General features: G+C 41.9%; 1 protein-coding gene across 2 annotated transcripts; it reads left to right on the plus strand.

Annotated features, from left to right (window-relative positions):
• The first annotated feature begins 322 nt into the window (after positions 1 to 322).
• On the plus strand, positions 323 to 6,243 carry LOC135651361 (putative L-cysteine desulfhydrase 1). 2 transcript variants are annotated; one of them, XM_065171420.1, is made up of 2 exons: positions 323 to 1,838; positions 5,830 to 6,243. In XM_065171420.1, exons 1-2 carry the CDS (start codon positions 444 to 446, stop codon positions 5,845 to 5,847), a joined length of 1,413 nt encoding a protein of 470 aa, XP_065027492.1. In that variant the 5' UTR covers positions 323 to 443; the 3' UTR covers positions 5,848 to 6,243. The 2 variants fall into 2 exon arrangements, with proteins under 2 accessions (XP_065027492.1, XP_065027491.1); XM_065171419.1 differs by lacking the exon at positions 5,830 to 6,243 and adding an exon at positions 1,913 to 2,392.
• Positions 6,244 to 13,306: the final 7,063 nt, after the last annotated feature.

Raw genomic sequence — 13,306 nt, forward strand, 5'->3', positions numbered from 1 at the left:
CTCATAGCGTATCACTCTATTTATATCGATGCTAATTCTGATCGACTTAGGAGCAATGCCGAGATGCACCATGCTGTATGTAGGTTGCCTTACGCTCTATGAACAAACTTATCAGGAACAATAAAATAGCCAAACACTTCGTTTTGTTCAGCAACTTCCATTGGTCACGACATAGAACATACGTTCGCTTTGGTGCAACAGCCGGTACCTCCATGTGCTGCCGCACACCCTAACAGCAACCATGCCAGCTTGCCCATCGCATGCATCATCGCCTTCCTTTCTATTTTAATGCCGCACTACATGCCCAACGATTGCTCCTAGGTCATATGCTTTAGTGTCTGGAGGACAGGAGGTTATCACACACATCCGCGGTCAGAAAAGCCACGGGCGCTCCCCATATTTGATTGACCAACGAAAGTCCACGCAGGGAGACACCGTTGGAAATGGACGCTCCACGCGACGACCACCGCCTCTCCGAGAACAGGAATGGCAACGGCTGCGGTGAGGCTGATGGTCGGCTTTCGAAGCGGCCGCGGCCTCACCCTGCGCCCATCTCCGCCGCTGAGATCGTGGAGGAGTTCTCCCACAACGACCCCGCCGTGGCGCGCGTCAACAACGGCAGTTTCGGCTGCTGTCCGGCGTCCGTCCTCGCCGCTCAGCTCCGGTGGCAGCGCCTGTTCCTCCGGCAGCCCGACGAGTTCTACTTCAGCAGCCTTCACCCCTCGCTGACCCGCTCCCGTTCCCTCGTCCTGGAGCTCATCAACGCCGCTCACCTCGACGAGGTCTCCCTCGTCGACAACGCCACCACGGCTGCCGCCATCATCTTCCAGCACGTCGCTTGGTCCTTCATCGAGGGCGCCTTCAACCCTGGCGACGCCGTCGTCATGCTCCACTACGCCTACGGCGCCGTCAAGCGGTCCATCCACGCCTACGTCACCCGCGCCGGCGGCCACGTCGTCGAAGTCCCCCTCCCCTTCCCGCTGTCCTCCCCGGACGAGGTCGTCGCCGAGTTCCGCCGGACGCTAGGCCTCTGCCGGGCCGGAGGCCGGAGGGTCCGCCTGGCCGTGATCGACCACATAACCTCAATGCCCTGCGTCGTGATCCCGGTGAAGGAGCTCACCCGGATCTGCCGCGAGGAGGGCGTCGATCAGGTGTTCGTCGACGGTGCCCACTCCATCGGCAACGTCGAGGTCGACGTGCAGGACATAGGAGCCGACTTCTACACCAGCAACCTCCACAAGTGGCTCTTCTGCCCGTCCTCGGTGGCCTTCCTGCACACGAGGGGGTCATCGGCGGCCGCGCCGCGCCTGCACCACCCCGTGGTCTCGCATGAGTACGGCAACGGCCTCCCGCTCGAGAGCGGGTGGATCGGCAACCGGGACTACACCCCGCAGCTGGTGGTGCCAGCGGTGGTGGAGTTCGTGGAGAGGTTCGAGGGCGGCTTGGAGGGGATCCGGCGGAGAAACCACGAGAAGGTGGTGGAGATGGGGAAGATGCTGGCCGAGTCCTGGGGAACTTTTCTCGGGTGCCCGCCGGAGATGAGCTGCAGCATGATAATGGTGGGCCTGCCGGGCTGCCTAGGAATCTCCAGCGAGACAGACGCAATGAAGCTCAGGGCCCTGCTGAGGGATGAGTTCAAGATCGAAGTGCCCATCCACTACCAGTCACCACCCAAGGACGGTGAGGCAGCAGGGGCGACGGACGAGAGCGGCACCACGGTCACGGGTTATGCGAGAATTTCCCATCAGGTGTACAATGTGGAGAACGACTACTGCAGACTCCGGGATGCTGTTCACAAGCTCGTTCGCGATGGATTCAGTTGCATCCAAAGCACAGAGGTATAGTCAGTCTCGCCATTATCAACCAAAGTGAATTTTCCTTTCGATAGAATCAATTGAATTTTCCTGTGCAGCGCGTGCCATCTAAAGTCAAAGATGGATGAACTCCATTTGGTTAGAGACTTTCTTGTGGTTGTGTAGGAAGGAATTCAACATAGCTCTAAGTGAGAAGCAGCTATTGGATTTCAGTCAAGATTTTCTAAGCATGGAGGCTGTGGCAAGTTTCAAAGACCATTAGGACCAGTTCGTTTATTGGGGGCTTCCTGAAGCTTGACTGGGAAACAGCAGCTAGCTGCTTGATGGATTTTGATTAAGCTTTTCTAAGTGCTTCCTAGTGGATGTGACAACTCTCAAACACCTCTTTAAGTCAATGTGTTGGTGCTTGGTGTGTCATCCTGGATTGATTCTAAATGGCACGGATCATTTCTGGAAGCAAAGAAAATATAAATGGTCATGTAAAAGGGTGAATTTTGATAAAGTCTTATATTAATTTTGTAGAACGCATAGGCTTATCTGAGTTTGTTCTGTTAGAGTTAGTCCTAGAAAATTTACCAAATGATAATTTTGACAACCCGACAAAGACAATAAAACGGAAAGAATAAAAGCGACAAGAACACCAGATTTACGTGGTTCGGTCAATTAACCTTGACCTACATCCACGGACAAAAGAGGAGCAAATCATTACTATGAAAGGGACAATTACAAATGCCTTAGGAAGATGTTCCTAAGCCATAAAACATCCGAAAATACTAAATAAGAAAAAACTCAAACTATAAGCCCAAACTATTTAACTGATTGTGGATTTAAACCCAAAGTAAACACTTAGATTTTTCTTGTGGTGTATCTGACTTTAAAGCCCAGGCCCTTATTTATAGTTCCAATATGAGACAACAAGTCTGATTTTTCCGATGTGGGACTATGGGACTTAACCACCTTGACATGTCCCAACAAAACTTGCTCCACCTTCTTCATAAAAGCCTCAACGGGCAATCACCAACAATGAACACCAACCAAGTCCAAGCACTGTTTGAACTTATAAACCAGAAGAGGCTTCGTAAGCACATCAGCTAGATTGTCCTTCGTATGAATTTTCTGAATAAGGACCTTTCCCTCAGCAATAGTATCCCATTTGCATCCAACAATTTTTTTACCCGAAGACGGCTTCACAAGATCCCAAGTTCTATTCCAATGGAGAGATTCTATTTCTTCATTCATCGCAATCAACCACTTAGCGAAATTATCATAAGAAACTGCATCTGAGTAGGTAGTAGGCTCACCAACTTCACTTGTTTCTTCTGCAACAGACAAAGCATATGCAACCAAATTTGCATATCTTTGTGGTGGTCGAATATCTCTCCGTGGTCTATCCTTGGATATGAAATATTGCTCTTCCTCTGGATCATCTGCGTCAGTAGACTCGGGACCATCTACCGGTATTCTTTGAGTAGAAGAGTTCGACTGAAAAGAATCAGACCTACCAATCTCAAGCTCCACCTGCTTCTGCGCACTATCATTTGTACAACTAGTAGAATCCTCTTTAGAAGATAATATAGATAATTCATCAAAAGTAACATATCTATTAATTACAAATTTTGGGGATTTGGGATCAGAATACCATAATCTATATCCTTTCACCCCAGAAGCATACCCAAGGAAAATATACTTTTTAGCTCGAGGCTATGCCGAACAATTCCTTCATTTTTGCAGAATTCATCAAAGTCACATTCACAAAATTCCATGCCATTATCTATTCGAAGCCGCTTAATCTGTTTACTTGTTTGCTTCTCAATCAAAGCCTTTCATTGTTTAAAGGTTAGAAAAATATTATTTTTATACTTCAAAAAATAAACCTAAATTTTCCTAGAATAATCGTCAATGAAAGTCAACATATACCTAGCACCACCCTTATACTAAACATGAGCTGGACCCCAAAGGTCTGAATGAATATAGTTAAGAGTACCTTTCGTTTTGTGAACTGCCGAAGAATTGAAGCTGACTCTTTTCTACTTTCCAAAAATGCAGTGTTCACAAAAATCCAGTGGCCAAGTACTTTGTCCACAAAGTAGACCCCTTTTGCTCAATATGCTCAAACCTTTTTCGCTCATATGACCCAAACGCATATGCCATAATTTAGTGATGTCAGAATCAGATAATGATGATGACGAGACTGTAACCGAGCCTATGACAGTAGTTCCCTACAGAATATATAAGCTACCAGACCTACAAGCTTTCATAACAACAAGAGCACTTCTAGAAACTTTCATAACTCCACCTTCAGCTGTGTATTTACACCCAAGGGCCTCTAGGGTGCCTAAAGAGATGAGATTCTTTTTTAAATCAGGAACATGTCTAACATTAGTGAGCGTCCTCACAATACCATCATGCATTTTAATTCGGATTGTTCCTCTACCAACAACATCACATGCTGCATTATTGCCCATCAAAACAATTCCACCATTACAAGATTCATATGTGGAAAACAAATCTCTATTAGGACACATGTGATAAGAACAACCTGAATCTTAAATCCATTCATTTTTAGACCTCATCCTGTCATTAGTAGCAGAGAAAATATTTCCAACATTCTCATCAGTTGCTACACTAGCTTTAGCGGATTCAGTAGTTTTCTCAATAATTTTTTTCTTTTGCTTTAATTTATTTTTCAATTTAAAGCAATCAGCCTTAATGTGTCCCATTTTATGACAATATATGTATTCCAAATTTCTATGTCTGGATTTAGATCTAGATTTAGATCTACTACTATCAAATTCTCTTTTATCTGTTCTACTCCTGACAACCAGACCCTCAGCCTGATTCCCTCTACTTTCCCCAATGATATCTCTATCTATTTGCTCCTTAGATTTTAGTGCAGATTTAATTTCTTGATACGAAATTGTTTCTTTTTCATAAATCATAGTATCATGGAAATACTTAAAAGATTGGGGAAGAGAACACAAAAGTAATAGGGCCTTATCCTCATCATCAATTTTTGTATCTATATTCTCCAAATCCATAACCAAGGAATCAAATTTATCAAGATGTGAGAGTATAGATGTACCTTCAATCATCCAAAGCATATACAAACTCTGCTTTAAGTAGAGACGATTCTCTACTATCCTCTTCATATACAAGGCTTTAAGCTTTTCCCACATGCTCTTAGCCGTAGTCTCCGTAGCTACCTCCCGTAAAACCTCGTAAAAGAGATTTAGAATAATGCTGGATCGGGCCTTCTTATCCATACCCGCAAGATCTTCCTTTGACGTATCATCTGGAATGTTCTCAGCCCCCTGTAGTGTCAAATCAACTCCATCTTGAATCAGAATGGCCTTCATCTTGAGTTGCCACATGCCGAAGTTGACATTTCTATCGAATTTCTCAACAACAATCTTTGTTATTGTCATCGTTGCCAAAAGATCCTGAAACCAGGCTCTGATATCAGTTTGTTAGAGCTAGCCCCAGGAAATTTACCAAAGGGTAAATTTGGTAACCTGACAAAGATAATAAAGTAGAAAGAATAAAAGCGACAAGAACATCAGATTTACGTGGTTCGGTCAATTAACCTTGACCTACGACGAAAGAGGAGCAAATCACTACTATGAAAGGGATAATTACAAATGCCTTAGGAAGATGTTCCTAGGTCATAAAACACCCGAAAATACTAAACAAGAAAAAACCCAAACTATTTAACTGAGTGTGGACTTAAACCCAAAGCAAACACTTAGATTTTTCTTGTGGTATATCTAACTTCAAAGTCCAGACCTTTATTTATAGTTCCAATAGAAGGTGACTTCAAAGCCCAGACTTGTCAAACTAACATGTTATTACCAAAATTATATCTGATCATGGAACTGCTAGCTTATCCATGATTCATGACCTCAGGTCACTTCATGCAATCATGCCCCTTTAGGAAGTCGTTCTTTAATTATTTGAGCAAGATTTATAATCCACGACTTCTGATCTCTTTCATCCACATTTTTCTGGATCATTGCAGCTAGAGAGAAAGACATAACAGAGAGGGAGTTAAAGATGTGACTGCCTTCTTTCACTAACCGGAAGAGATCATGGCTGTTACTTCAAAGAAGCCTTCCTCTCTCTTTCTTCCTTTTTTTTTTTCTTTTTTTAATAGGTTAACGTTAGTTCTCATGTATTAACACCATGGAGATTGCTACAGTATATTCAGCTGCCAAATAAATTCTTGACATGAGAAGTAATTTGTTATGCTTAATTTAGTTTTCTCTTTCTCCGCTCATTTTGTATTGGAGGAGATGTTGTAAGCAACAAGGTTCTATGGCATCTCTATCAAGGTGTGTTGTGTCACTCTGGCTTTCTTTTATCTTGGAACCAGTTGTGGATGTGGGCAACATTTTCAGTGAAGTGACCAGAACTTGTATACTTCACAGGCTCACTCTTGTGCCCATTGCTACAACTCAACTGACATGACCATTCTTATGTAGATGCTAATTTTCAGTTATGGCAACAATATTTTGCAGTCTTTGTGATTTCCTCGAATCTTTCCAATTGCATTCCAAATCAAGCCTTTCAATATTGTTTTCATATGTAATTTTTTGTTGAAGGAAATGTTTTACCGATGTTCCAATTGAAGATTGAAAAATTTTGCAAACAATATTGAGAATGATGCTTATATAACAAGTAGCAAAATGCCTGTGTTGATGTATTCAACGTGCTTTCTCTATGATCATTGCCGCCTATGTTACCAAATGATGTTGCTTGATAATACACATTTACAAAAAAAAAAAAACAGTAATAATCTTCATAAATAATTCAGAATAATATTAATATTTGAATAACATGATAATAAAATGTTCAAAAAATGCTGTTTATAAACATAAAAAAACAAATTTAAAAATATATAGAATTGCAATAGATCACAACATACACAAAGAATTACCACTAAACCAGCATATTAAAACTAAGTGTTGAGTTCGAATTTGGATTATTTGAGATAAATTTGTCAAAGATTTGACTGTTCCAATTTCAATATTATGAACTACAAATTTGATTTCGATTACACGACTTCTAAACAAAAAGTAACGATGCAATTGAACCACTAAGTACAATACTTTATGCATGACTAAAATAAAATATCACTTTCTAATTCTTTTACTATTATCAATAAGAGTATATGCAATCTTAAGTATAAATCATACTAATTTACCAAACAAAAAGATAGGGCTAATATCGAGCTGACCATGAGTAATACGTGTTAAAACTCCTTCCGGCTCAGTAAATTATTATCTTCATAATAATTCACCCGACTCATTGACTACGGATATACTAGACCACTATGTCGCAATCCCCATATAATACAAGGGAATATAATCCTTTAGAAACATCTATCCTCAATTACCATATATCTATAGTCCCTCATCCATGTCGAATCTCGAATTTTGACGATGAAATCAATTAATAAATTAATGATCTAATAAATGTATTGAGATAAATGATACAAGATTAACTACGTTGATAAAGGTAAAATAATTACGAAAGAATCAAACGTTAGGTCAGAGTCAAAGATCGAATATCGGGTCGGAAGAATCAGAGTATGTGCCAAGAACATATGTTCTAGGAGTCAACATATCAACGGATTAGGCAATATGCCGAATATCTGAACAATGTGCCGAAAGTTCACTCGAAGCTCACCAAGAGTTCACTAGAAGTGCATTGGAAGTTTCGTTAGGAATTCGGATGGACAATTGACATGTTAGACAACTAGATTGCTTGATTGTAATTGTTTTAACTTTATTTGATGTAGTTAGGTCTTAATTTGAGTTAGGTTTGGGAGAAATCCTACAAACCCAATTAGAGGCCAACTGCTAATCATATGTGCCCTACAAGCCTATCACGTGAGTGATCACACGTGTGACTTGACATGTAATTTTTTTGCTTATTATATTTATGGCATTTATCACTTTATATTACTTATTGCATATATGTATTTATATATTGTGATGTCCATGGATTTATGCAATGGGAATCAGATCGCGATGAGATCATGATAATGAGATCGATTCGCCTTTAAACACATATCCTAAATAATCCCGGTCATAGGTTACTCGAGAAGGACATCGAGATAACTGGACAGACTGGTATGCTATATACTCGATGGATGCAGCAGGTCTCAAAGCTGCTCGTGTGGGGACACTAGGGATATAATACAGGTGCTCATTGGAGAATGAGTTCATTGATTGATCCGCTTACGGAATGTTGGATGGTTGATGATACCTTATTGTTAGATAGTGATTCCGTAGTCCCAATAGTGTATTTGGTCCTTAGACTTGAGACACCAAGGATGTCCTGTATGAGTGCTCCATTCTTTGATACCGGATTTATAGGTTTAGATGTCCTAGATCTAGTATAGCCGGTTATCGGGAGTGGTAGTCAACCTTACGAGGGCTATTGAGTATCGATAAAGGATCATCCACTCTCAATATCATGAGAGGAATATCTCATGTGTTCTTGCTTAAACAAATCACTGACCAGGGTCATTCGGATTGAGAGAGAAAGAGTTCTCTGGGAGAATCCGATTAGAGGAAGACTCGAGAAGAAACCGTATGGGTTTGACAACACCATACCCGGTATATGATCTTTGGGATATTAGATGGATGAGGGACTATCGGTACATGGTAACTGAGGACAAACAGGTCTAATGGATTGGATTCCCTTGAATCGGTTGGGGACTGCGATGTAGCAGCCTAGTACGTCCGCAATCGATGAGTCGAGTGAATTATTATAGAGATAATAATTCATTGAGCCAGAATAAGTTCTCACAGGTATGACTCACGGCCAGCTCGATATTGGGCCTAGAGGGTTACACACATATGGTAGGCGTTGCGATGAGTAGAGGTTCGGATATGAGATATCTATCGGAACCCCTATCTTATTGGATATCCAATAAGCCCCTGAATTATTTTATCCCATAGACGAGATCCAATAAAAGCCCATGAGAGATTATTAGATAGAGATCCACTAATCTAAGAAGCTTGGGTATTTGGATGAAGATACAATACCCAATAGGGGAGGATCCATTATGGTTAAGTTGATAGGAGACCTCAATAAATAGGAGGGATTCAGTGGTTCATAGGCTAGAGCTTTTGTTTGTCTCTCCTATTCTCCTCCCCACTCTCCACCAACAGGCCTCGAGTTTGGAGGAGCATCGTTGCTACCCTGCTGTGTGGATCACTGCTAGAGAGGAGGGTACTTGACCTCCTTCACCCTCTCCTAGAGATCTGCAAGGATTCAGGAATATACGATCTCCCTAGGTAACACAATCTTTACTATACGTAGTTTTTTATTTCGCGGATTTTGCATACTAATCTTCGCACGATGACAAGCATCTCTTTGGGAAAAGAGGATTTTGTTTTTGTTCTTCCACTATGCATGTGATATTGCCCCCCAAGATTTCCTAACAGTTGTATCAAAACCCTGTTGTTCGTGTGAAGATTAGTTTTAAACTGTGTGTGTTGTGCTTTGGAGAAGCTTTTGGCATCAAGATCGTTGATGCAAAAGCGAGAGAAAGGGCACCAATATTTACTGCCCTCAATTTGCATGCGTGCAGTCGCCTGCAGCGGCATCGCAGGTGTTGAGCCTGCAGGCTTGCAGTCGACAGCCTGCATGCAATAGGCTTGCGGTCGATGGGGCTGGCAACCTACGGGTGCCCCACTCGCCGGCGTTGCCTATGGCCATAGCGCCCGCAAGGGCAAGCGGTGCCTGTAGGCGACCTGCCCGCAACAGAGCTCGCCCGCACCGACGACGGTTGTGGGAGCAGCCCCCATGTGCAGAGGCGCCCACAAGGGCACCCGCCTCGCGAGTAGAGCCACCTGTCGGGCGGGGGGGGGGGCCCACCTGAAGCGGCGACGTTGCCCATAGGCAGGGATGACACAACCACGCCCCCTACCGCATAGGCCGCCGTCGGTAGGGTGGCGACGGTAACAGCAAGCAGGTGAGGAATGGGCTTAGGGTTTATGGGCAAAAGATAATTTTGCCACTTAAAATTTGAGAAATTCTATTTCTATCCTTTTTTCAAATTATGAAAGTACCCCTCAAAAGTCAAAAAATTCCCTGTATGTCCCTGAATTCAAAAAATATTAATTTATTAAAAGGTTTAATTGATTATTATATTTTATTATTATCTAGTTGTCCTATATTATGATGATTTATACATGTGATGTATGATATATGGACGGATGATCATGGATCGTATGATGTGTGTACTTGTGATTATTATTATTGGGGATTACAAGCCTCCATTTTTTATTTCTCGTTTATTGTCAAGCCTACGTATCTATGATTAAGTTGTAATCACACGAGGAGGCGCAGCGGAAGCATGGAAGCAATAGCAGGACCCACGAGATGGACGATCGCGATGTATGAAGATGCGTCGAGATGTCGATGGAATCGATAAGGATGAGATGGACGATCACAAGGCATAGAGATGCACCACTACACATATAGATCTTGATGTAAGTGATTAGGCCCATTGGCTTGAGCTTGATCACATTAGGCTATGGTCCATGATCATCTGGTATGATTGCTTATACACCTACTAGATATGTATATATATATATTAAATATGTATATGTGTGACATGTAATATTAGGAGACCAAATCATAGAAACCCCTCTCTCGATAATATTAAGTCGGTAAATGTGAAGCAATTAGATTAACCCATGTGGCTTTCTATCATTATAGGTAGGGACCGATTCCCAGTGTAGGTTGAGTTGGTTGAGTCCCTCAAGACTCACCTATATCGTGATTCGCTATCTTGCCTACGATATAGAGATGTCACCAGTGACCTGAGGACATGGTATGCTTAGTCGAGTCCCTCGAGGATAAATCATCGAATCAGACTCATCTTATAACGATGGTATTGACATAACCGAGCATCATGGTTGGTCGAGTCTCTCAAAGACCATGGTGATTCGGAGGTCGAACAAGACGAGAATCACAAGGAGTTGTGATCGGCAAGAGTTGCCTACCTTTTGGACTTAGTGTGATTGGTCGAGTCCCTCGAGGTTACACTAAAACGCTGATTGGATCCTGATCTCCACTAGAAGTCTACTGGAGACTTTCGTTTCACGTGCTAAGGGTGTCGTGTGACTCGCAAGTAAAATTGTGAGAGCATATTAAGATAGAAGTCCATATCTTGATTGTTTATTTTTTTATAAAATCTACATGTTATTTATTTCTACTGTATCTTTATTTTCAGAAAATGTTGCTTTCAAATCCCTTACGTGGCATACTTGATGTTAACCGCCTCACTGGTCCAAATTATACGGATTGGCTCTACAACTTAAGAATTGTTCTCACGGTGGAGAAAATCGCATATGTCCTTGATATGGTGATGCCTATGCCCGAGGAAGGGGTAAGCGAGGATGAGATCACTCGCTAAATGAAGTACATTGATGACTCCACTCTTGCTTAGTGTTATATGTTGGCTCTATGACTCTTGAGTTACATAGACAACATGAAAAGATGGATGCCAGATCCATACTACTACATGTTTATAAATTGTTTGAGGAACAGGGAAGGACTCAGCGATATAAGATATCCAAGAGCCTCTTCCGAGCTAGGATGACTGAGGGGACACCGGTTCATAACCATGTCCTAAAAATGATTAAGTGGATAGAGAAACTCACAGGTCTAGGAATAGTCCTAGAGGATAACTTATGTGTGGACATTATACTTCAGTCCTTATTAAATTTCTTTTCATAGTTTATAATGAATTTTAATATGAACAAACTTAAGGTGACTCTCTTGGAACTCCTCAATATGTTGAGGGAGGCAGAGAGCACTATAAAAAAGGAGAAACTAGTTCTCTACACTGGTGAGACCAGAAAGAAAAGGAAAGCAGAAAAATCCCTTAAGAAGGGCAAGGGCAAGGGCAAACCTGGTAAAGCAAATGTTGCTAAGAAAGACTCGGACAAAGGCTAATGCTTTCATTGTGGCAAAGATGGGCATTGGAAGAGTAACTACAAAGAGTACCTTACAGAGAGGGTGAAATAGAAACTTGAAAAAGCTTCAAGTACATTCATGATCAGTCTCCATTTGTCAGACTATTGGATACCGGTAATGGTTATCATATATGCAATTCGTTATAGGTTCTGGCAAGACCTAGGAGATTGGCGAGTGATGAGATGAACCTCAAGATGTGCAATGAAGCAAAATTTGTTGCAACAGTTATTGGCAAGGTCGCCCTACATCTACCTAGTGGAGCTATGATTTGTTTATGCTAGACACTACTCCACATATCATGAATGTAAGTGTGTCTAAGAGAAAATGAGATGAGGTGAATAGTACATACTTGTGGCATTGTAGACTAGGTCACATCCATGAGGGAAGGATTCAAAAATTGCTAAAGGATGGATATCTAGATCTATTTAACTATGAGTCATATGCAACTTGCGAGCCTTGCCTTCGTGGAAAAATAACTAATTCTCTATTTAGTGGAACTAGAGAGAGAGCCACTGAGCTACTGAAACTCAAACATAGTGATGTATATAGACCCAAGTCAACTAATGTCATTGGTGATTACTCCTACTTCATTACCTTCACTGATGATTTCTCAAAGTACGGATATATATATTTAATGAAGTATAAGTCTGAAGCCTTTGAGAAATTCAGAGAGTATAAGAATGAAGTGGAGAACCAGATTGGAAAGATTATCAAGACTCTTCAATCAGATCGAGGAGGTGAGTACTTAAGTATAGAGTTTACTCAGTTCCTCAAGGACCATGGGATTTTATCCCAATGGACACCTCCTTATACACCTCAGCTCAATGGTGTGTCTAAAAGGAGGAATTGTACACTATTAGATATGGTATGGTCCATGATGAGTTTCACTGACCTACCCATGATGAATTGTACACTAACTGGACAGACTGGTGTACTATATACTCGTCCATATGATGGATGTAGTAGGTCTCAAAGCTGCTCGTGTGGAGACACTAAGGATATAGTACAGGTGCTCATTGGAGAATGAGTACACTGATTGATCCGCTTATGGAATGTTGGATGGTTGATGATACCTTATTGTCAGACAGTGATTCCGTAGTCCTAATAGTGTATCTGGTCCTTAGACTTGAGACACCAAGGATGTCCTGTATGAGTGCTCCATTCTTTGATACCGGACTTATAGGTTGGGATGTCCTAGATCTAGTATAGCCAGTCATCGGGAGTGGTAGTCAACCTTACGAGGGCTATTGAGTGTCGATAAAGGATCATCCACTCTCGGTGTCATGAGAGGAATATCTCATGTATTCTTGCTCAAACAAATCACTGGCCAGGGTCATTCGGATTGAGAGAGAAAGAGTTCTCTGGGAGAATCCGATTTGAGGAAGACTCGAGAAGAAACCATATGGGTTTGACAGCACCATGCCCGGTATATGGTCTTTAGGATATTAGATGGATGAGGGACTATCGATACATGGTAACTAAGGACAGATAGGTCT

This window comes from Musa acuminata, chromosome BXJ3-10, assembly GCF_036884655.1.
Source record: "Musa acuminata AAA Group cultivar baxijiao chromosome BXJ3-10, Cavendish_Baxijiao_AAA, whole genome shotgun sequence".
NCBI classification, from domain to species: Eukaryota; Viridiplantae; Streptophyta; class Magnoliopsida; order Zingiberales; family Musaceae; genus Musa; species Musa acuminata.

What these genes read in the sequence shown, in the direction of transcription:
- LOC135651361 (XM_065171419.1), top strand. Translation starts at nt 444, where the DNA reads ATGGACGCTCCACGCGACGACCACCGCCTCTCCGAGAACAGGAATGGC. An exon ending in GTTGCATCCAAAGCACAGAG is followed by an intron (nt 1,839 to 1,912) that starts GTATAGTCAGTC and finishes TTTCCTGTGCAG; the next exon opens with CGCGTGCCATCTAAAGTCAA.